Source organism: Agelaius phoeniceus, chromosome 18 (assembly GCF_051311805.1).
Source record: "Agelaius phoeniceus isolate bAgePho1 chromosome 18, bAgePho1.hap1, whole genome shotgun sequence".
NCBI classification, from domain to species: domain Eukaryota; kingdom Metazoa; phylum Chordata; class Aves; order Passeriformes; family Icteridae; genus Agelaius; species Agelaius phoeniceus.
The window spans coordinates 822,520-843,857 of NC_135282.1; the positions used below are offsets into that span (position 1 = coordinate 822,520).

Genomic DNA, 21,338 nt, shown 5'->3' on the forward strand with positions numbered 1-21,338 from the left:
AAAAGCTGCATTGCAAACCCATAGATAAACAGATTGATTTAATTTTAATCTGCTTTCATGGTGATGCATAATGATAACTGGTTTCTGTCTCACAGGGCTGAAAACCACAGACCTTAATAAGAGTTTGTGGGTATATTATACAGCTTTAAATAGCTTCTGTTGTGCTAGACCGCTCTCCATAAATTATTCCAACTCCATCAGCATCTCAGGGACTCCCCATTCTCTTCTGCTGTGGATTTTCAATCAGTGCAACTCTTAGTGTAATCTGAAGAAACTTGGAGGTATCTGCTCTGAAAACAGCTGCCAACACTGGTTTGTACATCAAGTATTCAATGGGGAGAGCAGAACCAAAAAAGCCTTGCAGAAGCCAGCTCTGCAGATCAAATCACAGCATCCAAATCCTGCCTTTTATAAGCCATGCCAAAATTAATTATGGAATTAAAGCCACACATTCAGATGGTTGGTATGAAGTGTCTTACTACATGACCTGGTTTTTGTGATCTCCCTTTCCTGGTGAACTGAGAAAAGTGCAATTCACTTCAGCCAGTCCTAGAACAGTTGGTTTACATGGGCCCTTCTCAAATACAGTTTAATCCACTGAAAGAGTCTCAGCTTTAAAGGTTTGTTCCTGATGGGGAAATAATTTTTGGGTTTAATGGTCTAAATTTCTTCAGGGGTTTGTGGTAGATACAGATCCAGAGAGCCTTTTTATGCTTGGTTTTCGTGTGCTCACAGCAAATATGCCTTAGGTCTGACAAAGATGGCTGAGTTGTGCCTGTTTTCTCCATGACAGACATGTTTTATTTTTGACTGATGTTCAAAGAGCCTCTTTCAGGCTCAAATCCTGTCCTATATTAGCTTCAGCCATAAAAAGCAAAGAAACTGCAGAGGGAGACAAAAGAAGAGTATGACCTCAAAGTGCATAAATTTAGCATCACCCCAGTGCTGTACATAAAATTGGAAATGCTGGGAACACAAATTCCAGCCATCCCTCCCTGTGCTGTAGAATGGTTAATTTGGTCTCATCTACCGAGGGCTTCTCAAATGGGAACAGATTTTGGCCAAAGGGTGGTTTTTGAGGGAGACTGGACAGACAAAGGGCTGGATTACCTCTGGGTTTTGTTTTCAGTGTGAATCTTGGCCCCATGCTTTGCCCTCTCACCGTTGTTCAGTCTGGTGGGCTCTGTACATTCTCATTCCCATTCCAGTGCTGTTCATGAGTTTACCAGCTTCCCTGGCATTCACAAACCTGCTATCCCATAGTGCCTTCGATTCTGGTACTCCAGGGTTTAAAAGAAACTCTGTCCTGAAGTAAAGCCAGAACATTTGTTGCTGTTTTCCGTTGTTTTGTGCATTTGAATTTGATTGTTTGGGCACAGAAGCCTCAGGGAGGGGAGGAGGTTGTGTGCAGGCAGTGAGACATCAGGATGTAAATGTCAGTAGAAGTGTTCTGGTATCAAAACAGCCTCATTTAAGCAACATAGAGCTCCAGCCTGACCTCAGATCCTGCAGAGATGTCTGCATTTAATGTAGCACAGCATTAACAGGATCATTCTGCACTTATTGCCAGCAAGAGACAGCTCCCAGGGAACTCTGAGTGCATCCACAGCTTAGTCATGCCACAGCTGCTGGCTGGATTTTAGATCCCATGGTAGCACCTGGCCCCCACTACCTGATTCCAAGCCTGACATTTAATTCTGGTCTTCAGGAAGGCCCTGAGGAGTCTGCAGCTCCTGCTTGGTGGCTGGAGGGTGGCTGGGTTTGCCCTTCAGCCCCTTGCAGGCTCGGGGAGTGCAGACAAGATAAGGTGTTTCCTTCCAGCTCCAGGAATTTGTTCTTGGATGCAGAGGGGATGGCACCAGAAGGAGCCACCCCTGGCACTGTCCCCAGCAGAAATGGGCTCTGGGCAGTGAGAGATGAGGGCTGGGAATGCCTGCAGGGTTGTGCAGGGGCTGTTCTGCTGCTGACTTACACCAGTGCCTTTGACTTTGCAGGGAGTGAAAACAGACCTGATTCCTTTGTTTCAGGCCACGAGGAGCTGTGCTCATTTCTGCTCACAGTTTGCTTGTCTCTGGTCTGAAGTGGGCAGTGGGGGAGAGCCTGTCCCACCCCTCCTGCTGCCATCCCTGCTGCTGAAGGAGGTGGATATTGGCAGAGGGAAGGCTGCCACCCTCACTGCTCTGCTCCTTCTCCATGGCTGGGTTAGGGTCAGGCTCTGGGCAGGAAGAAACACTGAAGATAAACAGAAATAGAAGCCCCTTCTAGTTATTTCTGAAATGCTTTGGGGAGATGCAGTGACAAGGCAATCTCAGAGGCCACTGTGATGTCTGGTAGGTGCCCAGGAGCTCTCAAAAATGCCCCCTCTGCACACAATTTATCTGCACCTTCTCCTCGCTGCTGGTGACAAGATGACAACCAGCGGCACCAGGGTGTTAACAGGCTCCCTTTTCTTTTTCTCCTTTGATGTAGAAAGTAGCTCTCTTTCTCAGAAGGACCATGAAAGGTTCCCACAGATCTTTGCCCCGAGCACTTACAGTAATGAAAAGCTAACTTCAATGTCACGGGTCTGAAGCATCTTTATTTAGAGCTGTTTAGGGCTCGGATTGCCTGTTTGTTTGTGCTGTGGTGGAAAGGGGGGTGATACTCGTGTGCTGTGAGCAGGGCACTGCCAGGGTGAGATGGGGAGGGCAACCTGGCCTGGGCAGGGTGTGTGTGCCCATCCTGGGCAGGGCAGGGTGGCTGTGCCCAGCCTGGGCAGGGTGTGTGTGCCCATCCCATCCCATCCTGGGCAGGGTGTGTGTGCCCATCCCATCCCATCCTGGGCAGGGTGTGTATGCCCATCCCAGCCTGGGCAGGGCAGGGTATCTGTGCCCATCCTGGGCAGGGTGTGTGTGCCCATCCCATCCCATCCTGGGCAGGGTATCTGTGCCCATCCTATCCCATCCTGGGCAGGGTGTCTGTGCCCATCCCAGCCTGGGCAGGGCAGAGTATCTGTGCCCATCCTGGGCAGGGCAGGGTGTGTGTGCCCATCCCATCCTGGGCAGGGCAGGGTGTCTGTGCTCATCCCATCCCATCCTGGGCAGGGTGTCTGTGCCCATCCCATCCCATCCTGGGCAGGGTGTGTGTGCCCATCCCATCCCATCCTGGGCAGGGCATCTGTGCCCATCCTATCCCATCCTGGGCAGGGTGTCTGTGCCCATCCCATCCTTTCCATGGTGTCTGTGCCCATCCTATCCCATGCTTTGCAGTGTGTCTGTGCCCATCCCATCCCAGCCTGGGATCTGTGCCCATCCTTTGCAGTGTGTCTGTGCCCAGCCTGGCCTGGGTGCGGTGTCCACGTGCAGGAATGACATGGGCTGAAAGCTGAGCCCTAATGGTTGTAAACTGCAGAGACTGGAGGTGCTAAAGCAGCTCCTGTGATAAATGAGAGAGGATGCTGCCTGCATTTTAATTGCAGTTGCAGCCTCTTCCATCTCTAGAGTAAACAGAGTGTTCAGTGGGTCAGGGATAGAATTGGGAATCGCTATCTTTATGCACTTAGGTAATGCATTTCCTTGATTTCAGTTGTGATGTATTGATTCTGGGAGTTCCTTCTGTGCTTTTCTTTGCTTCTCCCTTCCCTTGATTTGTACCCTGTCAGCATTGACGAGTTTTTAGGGATGTGGACTCCCAGGAGCTTTGTTTGCCATGATTGATTTGGTGCGAGGGGTGAGCTTCTCAGGAGCCTGGGAAACTGATGTGAGCAGTGATCCAGAGGTAAATAACAGCCAGGAAGGTGGTTAGCTGGATGGGCTCCTTGTTTGAAAAGAAACAACACCAAACCAGCCACAACTCAAATGTTTATGGCCTTCCCTTCCTCCTCTGCCCCGAGCAGAGTCTGCCCAAAGGAAGTGATGGGCACAAAACACTCCAAGCACTCCAAGCACTCCTGCTGCAGCCCAGCCCCAGTGTGTGACCGTGCTCACAGGGGTCCCAGGGTGAGGAGCTGACTCCATGGTTCACAAGGCTGATTTATTAATTTAAGGTATATATTACATTAAAACTATACTAAAAGAATAGAAGAAAGGATTTCATCAGAAGGCTGGCTAAGAATAGAATAGCAAAGAATGATACCAAAGGTTTGTGGCTCAGATGGAGAGTCCAAGCCAGCTGGGCTGTGATTGGCCATTAATTAGAAACAACCACATGAGCCCAATCCCAGATGCATCTGTTGCATTCCACAGCAGCAGATAACCACTGTTTGCATGGTGTTCCTGAGGCCTCTCAGCTTCTCAGGAGGAAAGATCCTAAGGAAGGCTTTTCCATAAAAGATGTCTGTGACATAGGTGTTGTGGGCAAAGTTCCAGGGTGCTGGCAGCAGGAGCTGCAGGCTGTGTGAGTGAGCAGCCCCTCACTCCCAGCTGTCAGGGCTGGGGCTCTGCCCCCATCAGCTCAGCTGGGTCACCCACACCCCACGGGACACCGGAGCCACAGCTGCTGTGTCACAGAGCTCCGGGTGGGGATGAGCTCCTCGGTCACAGCCCACACCTGCACAGCCCCTGGGCCACCCCAGTCTCCCTGGGGATGGGGATCGTTTCTCATCATGTCACTGCTCTGGGATGGTGCCCAGCAGTTTTCCTTCCTCGAGGTGCAGCAGGAAGGCAGGACCAGCTGCCAGTCCCTAGGAGTGCTGAAGACACGTGCTGAGAAATGTTTCACCCAGGCTGTGTGGCCTCTTTGTACCTCCCTCTCTGAGACATCAGGGATGGAGTTTAATTTCCACTCTGCTTTGACCGCTGATCTCTTGTCCTGAGGGATGTCTGCTCTAGCAGCAGTGACTGCACCTGCTTAAAATTCATTTTGTCAAATTAGCATAGGAGAACTTGCACAAAAATTGCCAGCCTCCATGTATTTATTCTTCCAGGTGTGCTAAGGAAATTGCAGCCACTGCTATTGAGTTAGTGCTGGGAGAAAGGAGATTTAATCCTTTTTGTTCAAGACAGTTGAAAGAATCCTTTGGCTTTTTATTCTGAAAACATCTGTGTGGATCTTGTCCTTCAAAGATTTCCTGAGCAATTTCATGCGGGGGCAGAGCTGACAGTGCTGTTTTGCTGCTGTTTGCTGCTCTGCTGGCAGCAGCTGCTCAGACAAAAACCTCCCCTACCTTTTGGGGTTTCTGCCCAGAACTGAGAACTTGCCATGGCACTGAGTGCATTTTGTGTATGAGATTTTTAGCAAATATAATTAAACTGTCATTTCCTGACACCTCATGAGGCTTGATCACAATGGACTCCTTGTAAACACATTCAGGAACCAGAAGTTACCAGCACCAGGGACTCCTTGTTCAGTAATTTGGCCAACATTACATTTCTACCTGTGGGGCAATCCTGTAGTGCCCTGAGGCACAAATTTTGGAGAAGAGAGAGGCAGAATTAAAGAATGCCACACCTGATGAGAGGAATTGAAATGGATATTTGAAAGTGCATCTCTCTCCATATAAAGTCCCTCTTCTCCACTGGCAGTTAATAACTTTTATTCTGGTTGTTCTTTCACCATGCAACCCCAGAAGTATTATGCCAGCCCATGAGAACTAGAAAGCACCTCTGCAGAGCAGCCAGGCCAGTTTGCCACATGGCTTTTCCTGTTGTTGGACCTCTCTTACATGGAACCAGAGCTCCAGAGAAATCAGGTGCTTTAGGAAAAATAAGAATATTTTTAGAATAAGTATTTTTAAGTTCAGAGCTGACGGGACAATGAAACACAACAGTATTAAAAGAAAATGTTGTGAACTCAAAAAGATGATGAAAATAAGAGCAAAGATAAGGATTGCCATCTTAGAGCAATCCAGACAGGGAGGAGAGAAAGGGTAGATTTTGTTTGTAGGGAGGCTTAGCAATGGCTCTTCACTCCAGCACCCACCTCCTTTCTTCTGACACCAAAAATGTTACTTTCTGTGCCAATGCAACACCTTGCAGCCAGGAGAGAGCCTCGGGGTGCCCAGGGGTGCCCAGAGTGTGGGTAAGGAGGAGCAGGAGTGAGGAGCCTGCTCCAGAGCACACCCACCCTTCAATCCAGCTATGACTAAAGCTCAATTACCATTAGTTCACTCAGATTTCTGCCTTGATACAATTTCTTCAAAATGTGAATGTCTTAATTAATCTCTCATCTCCTTTCCTTGTCCTGCTGTTGAACTCTTAATGAGTGGTGGCATTTTCTGTGGGGCAGTAATGAGAACACAATGATGAAATAAGGAGTAGATTGAGCTGATATTTCCTGTCTGATTGGTGCCATATATTCTTGTTTTCCCAGGGCCAAGGTGAAGAGGGGTGTGAACGTTTTCAGTGTGAGAGCCAGCAGCCCCTACCTGTGGGACATCAGGGAGAGCGTGGATTACTCTGGCAAATATGCACCAGCTGTGGTGGTGTGCCAGAGGAAATCTGCTGCTGAGAACAGGTAGGTCGTGGCTGCTTTCAGTACATTTTAATGATTTTAATACATTTTCCTACAGTGCATGAGGAAATGCGTTTGGAAAAGCTGGGACTGTCGTTGTTTTGTACTCGTTGCTCAATCCACCACACAAATGTTACTCAGCCCTAGTGCTCAAAGGAAGTGAAAACTAACAGAAAATGCTGTTGTCACAAATTATTTGGAAGAACTTGTTTCATATTGTCGAGCTTGATTGTGAATAGTTTAATTTTTTAAAAATTATTTTCATATGGCTGTTTGTGGTGGATTTTTTTGGTTTGGTTTATTAATTTTGCTTGAGGTTTTCTTGGTGGATTGTGTCCCTTTCCTTTCTTTGTTGGGTTTTTTCCTTGTTTCTGTTTTGGTCTTTTTTGACCATATGAAAATGATGTTGAGGGTGAGATTTATATGAATTTTTGATCTCCAGAAGAAATAGATTTTCTGTTTTCCATTCCCATTCTGCAACATTGAGGTGTCTTAAAATGCCTTCATCTGGCAGGTGGATGTTCCTTTTTTAATCACAACTCTTTGGTTTAATGAATACATTTTTATATAATGTGCTGCTTCTTGTTCATCGTTTTTGGAACTGCAAGTCAAGTACACATTTGTAATGACCAGACTGCCTTTGTTTGGGGCTGGCATTGCTGATAGAAAAATTCCCACTTTATGTGTGTGATTCACACGTGAAATGTTACAGAATCTAATAGAGTTTGGGGATTTGTTACATGGTTTATGATATATAAGTAAATACCTTCTGAACATAATGATTAAGAAGTTTCATCTCCTTGCAATCTGCGTGTATAAAAAAAAGAGGAAGGGAAGAACTTCCCTTGGTAATCACTTTCTGCTTCTAATAGCTCAGATTCTACACAGTTCCTTTGCTGTAGATGCTGAATTTTCCTCATCTAAAGCATATATTGTCATGTATCTGGCTGAATGGCATTGGGCAAAGCAGAAATGTGTGTATAGGCCAAGGTGGGAGCTTCCTGTGCCAGGCACAGTCTGTCAGATTCCTTAAAATCCCCTTCAAAGCTACTGGAGGAAAGGATGAATATTTTCATTGACAGAAATGGGCATTGGATCAAAATCAGAGATTATTTCAGCAATGAGTTTTCCATCACACTTTATCTTGCTGGGCCCATAGAGTGCATTTGCCTGATTTCTGTTCCTCAGCAGGAAAATGTAAAGCAGCCTCATGGGGAAATTGAATCTTGGCAACTTAACTTCCCTTCACCATTCATCATCCGGTGGCAATCCTTTAAAATGACCCCTGGTACACAAAAAATAAATTACTATGTCATCTTTCATGCAGTGCTTGTGGATTCTGTGTGCTTGCACATGCTGGGTATAAACATTGCTGGACGTTTATTGAAAGAAATCTGGGGTTGTACACAGATGTTACTGGAAAGAAAACCCAGGCAGGGGAAGGTGCATGTGTACCTCTCCTGTGACTCCTGGTTTGATTTGCTCCATCGAGCTCCCAGCTGAGATTTTCTGCTTTTCTCACTTTTGAGAACTTCCTCCCTCTTTGCAAGGAGTGCAAAGTATTTGCAGTGCATTTCCCAGTGTATTGTTTTCCTCATTAAATGTAGTTGGCTCTGTTTAGCTCTGCATTTGAAGAAGCAAGATCAAGCATTTCATGGGGAAAGAGCACATTACATGTGCTCTACAGCTTTTGGGAAATAATTTTATCCTTATCTAGAAATGTTTGATGTCACCAAATAGGCACACTGGGTCACAGTTAAATATTGATGTCCTTTACCAAATTGTTGGCCTCCGTAGTTCATTTAGAAATTACAGAAACTCTATTTGCATATTCTTTAATTTCTCCTAAAAAGCAGAGGTCTGATCACATGGATGCAAAGGTGGCAATGTTAATTAACTGCAGATTCAGTACCTTTGTGTTCCTGATAGTTTTACATGGATCAGAAAATAGTGTTAATAAAGCTAACTCAGTGTGACAAGTGTAATTTCACGGCTTAAGGAGGCACTTGTGCAAGTGACAAACCAGAGCAGGATGCCAGAGCCTTCCCAGCTCGGGTTTGAAATATATCCGTCATTTTGTTTGGAGAGGTTCTGGCACCGGCAGCTTATCGTAACAGGATTAACATATAAATATTATCACAGCCAGCAGGGTGTTTTCAGATGAATATTAACAGCAAATATTATGATTCTGTCTGGGAATAACTAATTAAGCCCATCTGTCAAATATGATTTGAAGTTCTTGTGCCTTGCTTATTACGGGCTGGCGACAGCGTTCCAGATTAACGGTGAAGCAATTAGAAAGTTCTGCCCAGTTCTGCTGATTTCCTTCTCAGGCAGTAATAACTCTGTACCACTGCAAACCCTGACCCAGGAGATGATCAGATGTGTTTACTGCCTGTAGCACCTGCACAGCACTGCTGCTGTTCCCGTGAAGCACCAATCCCCCACCCCTCTCCTGGCAAGCAGGTGACCAAACAGGCAAAGAGAAAATGCTCTGGGAATCGAGCAGTGATCAGAAATGGACTGGGGAAACCCCTCCAGCACTGACTGAGTCTGGGAGATGCATCCAATCTGTAAAGCCATCCTTTACTTCTGCCCTGGGAGTGGCTGATTTTATTTTTGTGCGTTCCCCGTGTACTGAGGTGAATGGAACAGGAGGGTGACATTCAGGAGTCCTGCCTTTCCTGAGTGTTTCCTTGGCTTGGGGCTGTTTCTCACTTACCCGAAATGGCCTCTGTGCTGTGCAGTGGTGGTGGGGAGGAGGAGCAGCCCCAGGTAGGTCCAAGGCCTGGATTGCTGCCTGTTGTTGTTGTTCCCCAGTGCTGCTGTTGGGCGGGCGCTGTGCCCGCCGGGCTGGGCCTGGGGGAACCCTGGGGCTGGAGATGGGGAATGGCTGGGCTTTCCTCCTCTGCAGAGCACCACTGGCAGCACTCCCTCCATCCACAGCTCCATCCACATCCACCTGGGCTTTCCTCCTCTGCAGAGCACCACTGGCAGCACTCCCTCCATCCACAGCTCCATCCACATCCACCTGGGCTTTCCTCCTCTGCAGAGCACCACTGGCAGCAGAGCAGCACCTCCCTCCATCCACAGCTCCATCCACATCCACCTGGGCTTTCCTCCTCTGCAGAGCACCACTGGCAGCACTCCCTCCATCCACAGCTCCATCCACATCCACGTGCCACACCAGGCAAGGTGGTCTGGTGTGGTAGTAATGGGTGTCCTGGTCCTCTTACAGTATCCCATTTGTATTTATCTATCTATTTATATTTTGGGGTAGAAATGTTTGTTATTCCCATTCCATTACTGTGCTCTGTGCCTTTGGCAGGAATGGAGCCACTGATTCAGTGAAATACAAAATAATTACAGACAAAGCTTGGCCATCTCTGAGTAGAACCTTAATGAACATTTCCTGCCTTATCACCAAAAGTGTTTCAGTTATGTAATGGATAATTTGCTTGGCAATTTCCTTTCCCTTTTTCTGGAAATGTGACAAGGACAGCATTTGTTTTGATACTTTTCCTCCTCAGTTCTGTAGCACTGAAGGAGTTGCTGGTTTGTGCTGCCTGAAACCAGATGCTGCTGTCACAGAAACGGATTCTCAGTTTGAACTACAAGCGACTAAATCAGTTTGTGAGAACATGAGCACAGTGAGAGACAGTAACAGGATCTTCTGGGCTGTATTCTTCATTTATTCCTGCAAGTCTCATTTGTTCATGCTACTGTATTTCAGGGCTTCATTTTCTTAACACTTTTATAACTGAAGAAATTAACTCGATATTAAATAACAACAGGGGTCTGGAAAACGTATGCCAACACTGCCTTTGATTTTCTACACAATATTTTCTTTGTATTGCATTTATGCCATTGTCCTTAGTGCCCTGTTTCTCTCATTTTCCCATGCAATTATTACATATTTTCATGTTGTAAATGCAGTGAGCTATTGCCTCGCTCTCTCACTTGTTGCCCATGCCAGCACATTTGATGGACTCCCAAGAGTGCTGTAGTCCTAAAACACTTCTGAAGCCAACAAGAGCAACAAATTTAACATAAATAACGGCCTAATGGCCACAATAATTACACTCTGTCTCTTGCTGGTGTTCATCAAAATGCTTCATAAAAGCAGTTTAATGTTTTAGATCACCATTAATTTTTTTCCTTGCTCCCATGTGCTCACGTGACTTTGTCACCTAGAAATGGATTATTGCTTGGAAAGAGAAATTTCTGCTCTAAAATAAGAGAAAAGGACATGTGATGTAGTAAAAAAATCCCTTTATATTTTGTCACATCCCATCCTGTGGGAATCACGTGAACTTCACTTTGTCACTATGAAATAAAAGCAAGAAAGAGATTGCAGAAATCAGACTTTCAGAATGGAATATACTCAAGGGTGATGTTTTCAGAGCTGGACAGGCCCAGTGGGGGAAGAGCTGGGCTAGGCTGGATGTTGGGGATTTTAGTGGCCACCCAATGCATTATTTGTTTATGTGAATTCTAAGCAAAAAAAGATTTCTCCTATTCATTTTTTAATCCTGGTTTTATTATTGAGGGAAACAGGAGGGAAGGGAGAAAGGTGATGCTTTTATGTGGTTCCAAAATTGCTTTCTGAGAATAATTACTCAGCCCTAAAAATTGTCTGTTCACTCAGGATTGTTGGTGCTGATGTAGTACATTAGGATATCTCTTGTTGGGCAGGTGGAATACGTTCATTTAATTCTGAAACAGCAGGGTTGAGCTCCGTTTCTGCTTCTGAGACATGTGGGTAATGATCAGCTGCAAACATATTTACCCTGGGTACTTTTAGAATTTCATGCTGTGTACACTTTAGGTTTTTCTGTCTCCTTCCTGTGTTATTAGAAACCTCCAGGCTTCCAGGAGTTTGTCTGTTGTGATCATGTGCAAGTACTGAACATCTCAGAAGTCATGTTTACATTCCTCTGTTTGAAGGCAATTAGTCACAAACCTCCATTTCTCATTTTAAAGCTTAAATGTGCCCTCAGAGAGAGAACCCCTTGAGATGTTGAGGCAAAATAAATTTGTCTGAACCAAGCCTCAGTGCATTATTATTTTACATGCTGACCCACTTTTTCCATTTTTTAAAAAAGAAAACGGTTTCATTTAGCAAGAAATGCAGAGTCTTTCTTGAAATCATTCTACGCAATGCTAATACCCTAGAAAAGATGTTTATGGTTATCATCTGGGATCAAGCAAAGGGAAAGAGATGAAATAATAACCAGTTATTCGATAAAGGCATTATTAGCCAACTTTTCCACCTGTTGGTTTGAGCCATTCATTTAAAGAAAGCACTTCAAAGGGGTGGGGATGGCCTTTGGCAGCTGAGGGGCACTGCTGGCTCTGGCATTCCCGTGGAGCAGGTAACCCAGGGAATTGCAGTCAAAGGGCACAGATGATTGATTCCCTTTAATCTCAGCTCAGTCTCGGGCTCTCCTTGGGGAGCACGGCTGTTCCTGCTCCTTTGGTGTGGAGCAAGATGCAGCTGGAAGTGGGAAAGGTGAGAACCAGCACCGTCTTTTGAAGCTGTTAAAGAAAATAAATTCCCTCATTCAGGGATTATCCTTTTGAAATACCAATGTATGACTTCTGTGGTGCCCCAGATCTGCAGATCTCCTGGGACTGGAGTTCTTGGAGCAGAATATTAGCAGAGCAGCTAATATTCAAATGTCCAGGGATCACTGTGGGAGCTGTGCTGGCTCCCCACACCCTGGGGAGAGCTGGGGCTCCCAACTCCAGCTCTCATTGCATGCATGGGAACAATGATATCATTCATGAGTAAATACAAAAACTGATAAAGATGTTGTGTTCCCTTCAGAGGGCTTTGCAGGAGGCCTCACTTATCTTGGCCATTCTCATGTTTGGCTCTGCTTTAGAGACCGTGTGTCCCAGGGAACAGTGACAGACAGGGGGACTGCAGGCTGGTGTCCTCAGGGCCAGGCTGCCCACACCTGCAGCACAGCTCTGCAGCCCTCCTCTGGATATCCAGAAGCCCTGGGAGGAAATTCTGTGTTCTCTGCACTGTCACAGCTGAGCACAACCTGGAAGAGTGTTCCCTAATTTGAGCTGGAGCAGTTCCATGTTCCCATATGGCAGCATCAGGGTAACCTACCCCAGCTCAGCCAGCTGTGGCCTCAGGGCACAGCTTGGAACAGAGGAGTTCTGGCTGCTTGGAAGGAGGATGCATTTCATTTCCTGGCCTAGTCCATCTGAAAACATGTTACCCCTTTGTATATTGGATTAAATCTTACTGGGTTTTACTTCACCTATAAAAACAGTCATGGAAGGCAGGGATCTGTAGGTACTTCATGTATGGGGCTCCCAGATGACACCAAAATGGAACCTAGAGCAGATAGTCAGTATTCCCTGTTCATGAACTCAGCTGGAATACAGAAAAGCTGGGCTGGCTTCTGCAGCAGTGCCTGTGATGGCTCAGGGGTGGGGCTGTGGATGGACCTGAGGAGTCCTGGGAGGTTCTGATGATTCCTGTGCTCACACAATGAGGGATCCTTTTCTGATGCTCTCACGGGAGGAGTCAGAGTCACTTCTGGCATTTCACGAGGTTCTCCAGACACAGACACAGAGCTGTCAGTGCTGTGTGGCAATCAGGATTGTTCTCTGTGAGTTACCCCCGCAGTGCTCGGGGTAAAATGAGGTTCTGCAGCTCCATGTTCAGCATCAGCAGCTGCAGGGAGCTCTCAGGGACTCTTCTGAAGGTCCTGCAGCTCTGCACACAACTGATCTGCAAACAATAAATAATGTTGGGGCTTAATCCCCTTTCATTGAGAGTTCTTGGCATGACGAACTGGGAATCAGATAATTGGAGGGAAACAATCGAAGGTGAAGGAGTTTGCTGACAGAAGTCAGTTACAGAAAAGGCAGGTAATTCATGGATATGCTGGGAATTCTGACCTCTCCTCCTGGGTGATGTGCAGGTGTTTGTGTTCACCTCCCTTGCTGAGCACAGGTCCTTCTTTCTGTCTTGTGTTGAAGTAGCTAAAGGATCTTTTCAGTACTTTGGATAACCTCATTCATATTTAGTGCCTGTATTTTTACCCTGGTATTACTCAGTGTAATAAATATAATTTTAAGCTTGAGAAAGAATTATTTCCCTTAAGAACCTTCAGGATTCATCATTGTTATGCTTGCTCTGTGTTTGTGGTACTTAGCACTGTAGTTCCTAAACCTTTGGTAGCCCAGAGGCTAAAAATAACAATTCCAGTAGGACAAAGCCAGTTTGCTTTCTATTACAGAAGAGACAGCAAGTGAGTAATCTCCTGTCTATTAAAAATCTAATATTAAATGCAAAAGTGTGTCTTGTGAAAATATCTCTAATGCTGCTGTTGATTTTTTTTCCCCTTGGAGGAAATCTTGTAAGAAGTAATACTAATTACTGAGAGGGTTGGAAAGTTGAGTGGATGACTTAAAATATGAGCTGAGGCTAAAAATATGCCTGTTGCTCTTGAGACATGGGAATTCCCATGTTTTGGGTGAAAAAAATCAATCTGTCACATCTAAATCAACACACAACTAAGTGTGGGCCAGAAGGTTAAGGGAATTATGTAACACAGCCTGGCATCCTTCTAAATCACAAAACCAGTCCTAAATAAATTCCAGCTGCTAGTACAAGGCTGAGTTCACTGGGCATTTGCATGATTTTATGGCTTCAGCCCTTGCTGTGCAGGTGCATCAATGGCACAGTTCTCTGGAATTATTGCTGGTGTGTCTTAGATTTCTTTTTGGAGTTTCTCTTTTTGGAGTTTCTCTCTTTGGAGTTTCTGTTGGCTTCCGTGCCAGTAAAAGAATTTGGGTGTTTGGATGCCTTGTCTTTGTGGTGTCTCTGACATGGACAAGTGTGTAAATCCTGTGGGATTCCATGCAGAGCAGGGTGTGCTCCCTGGATATTCTGGGTGCCATCAAGGAGTGCCACGTGCCCCCTTCCTCCCCCTGCAATCTGCACCTGCAGCAGCACACTCCATCCAGCCTGGCTGCTGTTTGCAGCCCAAAGCACAGTCTGGAGCTGGGTTCTGTGCTGTGGGCTGGAGCTGGTGCAGTGTGCAGCTCACTGTGTGTCTCTGCCACAGGCTGGCTCTGTTTGCAACCCATGCTTGTTGTGTGAATGGTGAATCCTGCTCTGTGGATGATAGTTTGTCACTGAGTGTGAGTGGAAGGATGCTCAGGGAAAACATTCCACCAGAAGTTAGGCAGGAGGATTTTCCTGTGTGGGAGTGGGGATTCAGGCTGTGCATCCATGGCAGTGAGTGAGCTGGGAAGGGGCCAGTGGCTTGTGCATGATTCTTTGGAGAAGTGCAGGAGTTGCTGCAGTGTGTGTTCCCTTTGTTACTCAGGAGCCCTCAGAGTTCTTTGTGTCAGAAGTAGAAATGTGGCTTTGTGTCAGGTATACTTGGAAATGGGAGCATTTGCAGCTCTGCTGCTCTGCCTGTGATGCAAGAGTGGCCTAGGCTGGGCATTTAGACAGACAGGGAAAAATGCTTCACTGAAAGAGTGACTGAATTGTCTGCCCAGGTGGAGTCACCATCCCTGGACATGGCACTCAGAGCCATGGCTTGGTTGATCAGGTGCTGTGAGGTCATGGGCTGGGCTGATGATCTCAAAGCTCTTTTCCACCCTGGTTAATTCTGCCATTCTCTCATTCAATGATGAGAAGTCCCCAGTCCATGGCAATGTGGCCCTGGCAGGGTGCATCTGCTGCTGGCTCCGTTTCCAGAAGGATCCAGAGCAGATCCAAGGCTGGGCCTGGGGTTCTGTGCCAGGGTGGCACTGAGGGATCACCTGCACTTACGCAAATGTGCTCGTGTTATTCTTAGTTCCAGGGGTTACCTGAAGCTAATATTCAAATGTGCAATTAGCTGAATGGATGGCTGCTATCTGCAGTGATTCTTGAGATAAATTTTCCCTGGCATGTTGCAGGAATGTCTGCCTGCCTTTTTCTCAGCTTTAGCTGAAATACTTGAAAATCCCTTCAGTGTTGACAAGATACTATCTTTTCTAGAAGCCTTACCTGTGGCCCTGAGCTCCTTCAGCAAATCTTTGGTCACAGGATGAGCAGAATCCTTGAAATTGGCACTGGAACAGGGCCTTTCACTGTGACCTTGTGAAGTGCTGGGTGGAACTTCTTCATTTTCAGTTTATTATTACACTCCTCATTTAATCCCATACTAGGGAGAAAATAATTAACTTGAATAATTTTCAATCCAAATAATCTATTCCTGAGTGGCAAATATTGTACCTGAAAACAGATCCATTATGAAGTGTTTCCTCTGAGATGCATTTTCCTGTTAATTGTTGAAGCAATTAATTTCCTTACAGACACTTGCAGGTCTTTGTGTGGAGTAGTGAAGGCAAGGAGAACAGCAGGCCTGGAAGAGAACAAAAGCTGCCTGTAAAAAACGAGCACAGAATGAATAAATGGAATGTATGTGGAGTACATTCTCTGTGTTGTCCATACATTGTGCACTTGTCAGCATCCATAGCGGAGGAGCTTTAGCAGCTGCAGGAATCAGGAGATGCTGGAGTGAATCTGATGCATATTCATGAGGAACAGTCTCACAGGAACACGTGGGACTTGTTCCACAGGACCATGGGCACAGAGGAGTTTGGCAGACAGGCTCTGACAAGTCTGGGTGTGACACGTGTTTCAGAATAACATCTCCCTCCTGTCCTGGGATCCACACTTTGGAGAAATTTGGGTGGATTTTTATAGGGAAAACAAAGTTCTGTTTTGCATCTTGGATGCCAAACCCAGAATTTATCCAAACTGCGTCCCTTGCCAGTCTTTGAGTCTTTGCTTGGAAGCATAAGAAACTTCATCACGTTCTTCTATTTTTGAGTGTTGATTTCCAATTCTAAACGTCTGTTAATATAAACAGACAAGGCTGTTCTCCTAAATTCCACTGCACATGGCAAAATGGCTGCAATTTAACTTGGTTTTCCCAAAAGCTAGATACACCTCTTAGATGGAAATTTATATCTTCATTTTATAGCTTCATTTCTTTGCCAAGTTGTCAACTACTGAATGGAGGATGGTGCAACAAATAATTTTGAATTGTCCTAATTATTTTTGTAGCTTTCAAATCCACATGTTATATTCCCGTGATCTTACCAATATCTATTTATGTTAGAGATGCATTTACACGTTCAGTGCATACCTATTGTCTATATTGCAATTCTTTTTAGGTTCTGATAGATTGAATCAGGTTTGATTTTATGCACATTCAATACCAAGAAGGCTGAAGGAAGAGAGGGGGGTTGTGGGTTTATTCTGCATTTGTTTTCTATATTTGAGTAAGATAAACCTCTGACTTAGTCCATAAGAGTCTCAAAGAGAATTACAATGTCTTGATGAAAAATTACTATTTGTTCAAAAATCAAGACTTTGTTCTCATAAAGGACATGAAAATAAATCTTGTTTGCAGTGGCTCTCAGCAGCAAAGGATCAGGAATTTAGCTGTCTCCAGAGTTTTGGGATAAATGACAGTTTTAGAAATGCAGCCTTATGATCAAATCTCTGAGATGGTGGCAATCAGCAGCTGTTTTGTAAAAGCTGTATTTTTGCTCTTCGCTTTAGGTGTGTGCATTTGGCACTCTCATCTTTCTTATGTAATTATCTAGGAAAATATCTCTTGTGCAGTGGTTTAAGGGATTAATCTTGTTTATGAAAAGAAATGCTTCTTCTGCTTCTTGGATAAACCACAAATAAAGATTTTACTCTTCAGTTGTAATCAGGACTTGTAAACACACCCAAAAGTCCTGATGAACTGCTAATGATCACTGAGGTGCTTCCATCAGAAACTGCAGAGTTTAATTGGATGGAAATACTCAATTAGCAGGCAGGTGAAGGCTCTCAGGTAGGAGAATTGCTGTCAGGCACAGCCCTGTACCACAGACCTGCTGGGATGGAGATGATGCTCTCACCTGTCACTTCAGAAGCTGAATATTTCATTTTCCATTACAAAAAAGATGTGGTAAATGGAACTTTTTAACTTTTAGTGGAAAAGGAAGAGTTGTGCCAGGGGCAGAGCAAAGAAGGCAAATATTTGGATGTGGTCTAGAAGGAAAAGCAGGATGTACATTGATGGAGATGCAATGCACACACAGGAAGGAGTAAATTACAGCCCTTGATTTGTCCCCCAGCCTCGTGTGAATGCTGTATTTAGGGTAACAGGGCTGCTGTGAACTGCCCATGCCAGGAACAAGCACCATCAGCACTGTGCTTACACATCTGGCTGTGGGCACCATTCCTAAATACCAGTTTGCATGGCAAGCTCGCAGGCCCTCAGGTGCTGGGGCTTTTCAGAGCATAAATGCGTATTTAGATCCATCAGAAAAGGAGCATTTTTGATCTGTGCCTGTGCAGAAGTCTCCTGTTCTAAAATTAGAAAGTCAATTTGTCTGTTAAGCCAGGGGAAGAAGCAGCTCTGCATGCCCTCTGAAATTAGCAGTGGAACAAGCTGTATTGAACTCATCTGCAGCCTTACACTGCAGGGCAGTGGCTGCATCCAAGACTGACAATATTTCCCCAGGCTGTCACAGCCATTTGACAAGGAAAGGAGGAGGGGGAGCAGGGAGTTGCTTCAGTCTGATCTCTAAGTGAAATAACCAGCTGAACTTTTAAAATCATCCAGAAGATTAAAGGACACTTCAAACAGCCTGGTGTGTCAATTTATTCTGCTGAGTGTCTCTTCCTTAATTGTCACAAAACGAAGACATTAAAGGTAACAGAGTCATGTGCTCTGCTAAAAGGTGCTGCTGCTTTAGAGAAAGGTGTTACTGGGGAGGAGAAATGCAGAGGGAGGTCTTTCATGTAGTACAGAGCTGGGAGAAAAAAGGAAATAAAGCAACAATTTGAATGCATTTGATTTTCTACAGATAGTACTGGGAAAGGATTGACCATTGTTGTAGGTGTGCAAGAATCTGTGTCTGTCCAGTCACAGTGAAGTTTTATCATTGCAAAGGCTCTGCCAGCTGTTGGGCAGCTGAGAGGCACTGACCATAAACAGCTTCCATCCCCACAAATTCTACAGAACCTCAGCCTGGAGAGGCACAAGGACCTGGAAAACTCCAGAAGCTTTCAAGGAAAAAGTGAGGTGGAGTGCAAAGCAGTGCACACAGCTTTTGCTGCTTCCCCCCCAGAGGCCTGGGTGGAAATATGAAAGAAATTTGTGCAGCAGCATTTCAGGCCTTGAGAATGATTTCCATGCCTAATAATTCAAATTAAGTTACATACATGTATGTGATATTAGGCGATTGCAATTTCAATATGTTGCAGATTAAATTCACCTAATATTTGTGCTGTGCGGGCCACATCTCAGAGAATGTGCATAAAGATGTCAAGTCAATTTCTCAAGCTTTTTTCTCCCACAATATGAGATTTTTTTTCCATTAGCTCTTAATTTACATATTGTTTCTGCGCTCTGTGGATATTGCTTTCCTTTTTGTTTATACATCAACAATATTCATGCTTTCTATTTTTAACATTATAATATTCCCCCTATTTCAGGGAGGTGTCAACAGGCGAGTGGATATATTCAAGTGCTGTGGTGTGTTGTGCAGATCTCTCACTAATAATAGGTGTAGGATGGTTTATTTCAAAGGAGAGAACTTATGCTTATTTCTGTCATAAATACAGCCTGCAGTAGTACACATGTGCTAGCTCCAGAATACATTTGTCATTTTTAATGAAGGAAATAAAGCACGTAACTACAGCTAGGTCAGTTTTTCATTAATTTCATTAAGTTTTTTTCCTTTGAAGAAAAAAAGGGGATTTTAGTCAGGTTTTGAGAGCAAACGAGTCTCATGCTGCCTGTGCATGTGTGCCTTAGATTTGACAGCACAAAGCTGACTCAGAGATGGGCATTTCTTATCTGTGTCAGGAAAATACACAGAGTAGAGGAAAAACAGAATAGAGAGTCTCCAGGCAGCTGAATTCTTATCAATAGGCAATTATGGAAAAATCTTAAATAAGAGCTTGGAGTTGCTTGGACACAAGAGCCAATCAAGCTTGAGACAGAGTTCTGTAGGAAAGTGGCTTTTTCTTGCTCCATCCTCGTGGAGCCTCTTCTTTTCTATGCTTAAATAATTGCCAGAAAATCTTGGCTCTGGAGTGCACACCTGGCTTTGGGGCTTAACTTATCAACATGTGGGACTGGGGAGGAGCTGACAGGTGAGCTCTGGAAGGCAGGGGTAGGAATTCCCTTCCACTGGGAGGAGCTGAAAGGTGAGCTCTGGGAGGCAGGAGGAGCTGGAAGGTGAGCTCTGGAAGGCAGGAGGAGCTGAGGTGAGCTCTGAGCTCTGGGAGGCAGGAGGAGCTGACAGGTGAGCTCTGGAAGGCAGGAGGAGCTGAGGTGAGCTCTGGAAGGCAGGAGGAGCTGACAGGTGAGCTCTGGGAGGCAGGAGGAGCTCACAGGTGAGCTCTGGGAGGCAGGAGGAGCTCACAGGTGAGCTCTGGGAGGCAGGGGTAGGAATTCCCTTCCGCTGGGATGGGTGCAGGAAGGGCACTCTCAGTGCTCTTGTCTCCAGCTCAGTACCAGTCCAGGTGTGTTTGCAGGGCTGGGTGCCCCTGAGGAGAGCACCAGTGCTGTGGTTGATGCTGCCAGTCCCAGGGCTGGCCCTACCTGAGCTTAGCCAGGAGCTGCCTCCTGAATGAGGAACATCTGCTCACCGGAGCCACTGCTCTGTGCAGCTGCCCTCTTACCCCCTCTCCTCTTTCCCAGAGCTGATCCCTCAGGGGATGGCTCCTTGTGGCACCCCCAGCACTGGAGCTGGCAGAGCTCCCTCCAGTTCAGTGGGGCTGGGACAGGACACAGCCCAGTTCTGCTGGTGGGAACAGGTCCCTCCAGAGAGCCCTGCAGGCAGAGCTTCAGCCTGAGGGGCTGGGCAGGGCTAGGACAGGCAGTGGTGATTCCAGTCCCTCCCTGGGGCAAGGAACATCCTTGCCTGGCCCTCCATCAGGGAATCTCTGCTCTTGCAATCAGGGAATCTCACTTCTTCCCATCAGGGAATCTCTGCTCTTCCCATCAGGGAATCTCTGCTCTCCCCTCCGTTCCCCTGGAGGATGCACAGTGCATTAGATGCTGCTGGGGTGGATGCACAGTGCATTAGATGCTGCTGGGTGGATGCACAGTGCATTAGATGCTGCTGGGGTGGATGGACAGTGCATTAGATGCTGCTGGGTGGATGCACAGTGCATTAGATGCTGCTGGGTGGATGCACAGTGCATTAGATGCTGCTGGGTGGATGCACAGTGCATTAGATGCTGCTGGGTGGATGCACAGTGCATTAGATGCTGCTGGGTGGATGCACAGTGCATTAGATGCTGCTGGGTGCATGGACAGTGCATTAGATGCTGCTGGGTGGATGGACAGTGCATTAGATGCTGCTGGGGTGGATGCACGGTGCATTAGATGCTGCTGGGGTGGATGGATGGTGCATTAGGTGCTGCTGGGTGGATGCACAGTGCATTAGATGCTGCTGGGGTTTTGGGCAGTGCATTAGATGCTGCTGGGGTGGATGCACAGTGCATTAGATGCTGCTGGGTGGATGCACAGTGCATTAGATGCTGCTGGGGTTTTGCACAGTGCATTAGATGCTGCTGGGGTGCATGGACAGTGCATTAGATGCTGCTGGGTGGATGCACAGTGCATTAGATGCTGCTGGGGTGCATGGACGGTGCATTAGATGCTGCTGGGGTCTGACAGCTGGGCTGGGTTCTGCCCCCCAGCAGCAGGAAGGGTTTGGTGGGGCAGCAGGAGCCCCGAGAGGTGAATTGTGTGGGAGCTCTGCAGCTCCCCCTGAGCTGGATGAACAGAGCAGTGCTCACAGACACCAGCCCAGCAGGGAGGCACACCCTGCCACCTCTGCTCCTCTCCCAAACCCAA

At 46.2% G+C, this 21,338-nt stretch overlaps 1 protein-coding gene across 2 annotated transcripts in view; it reads left to right on the top strand.

Moving 5' to 3' along the window:
• TMEM132D (transmembrane protein 132D) overlaps positions 1 to 21,338 on the top strand; it is a 196,210-nt gene that overhangs the window by 70,433 nt on the left and 104,439 nt on the right. The window contains exon 3 of one of the 2 annotated variants that reach the window (XM_054645765.2): positions 6,289 to 6,432. The exons of the other annotated variant lie outside the window; for it this stretch is intronic. Coding sequence (XP_054501740.1) covers positions 6,289 to 6,432 — 144 coding nt within the window. The remainder of the gene's footprint in view (positions 1 to 6,288; positions 6,433 to 21,338) is intronic. 2 annotated transcript variants of the gene reach the window in all.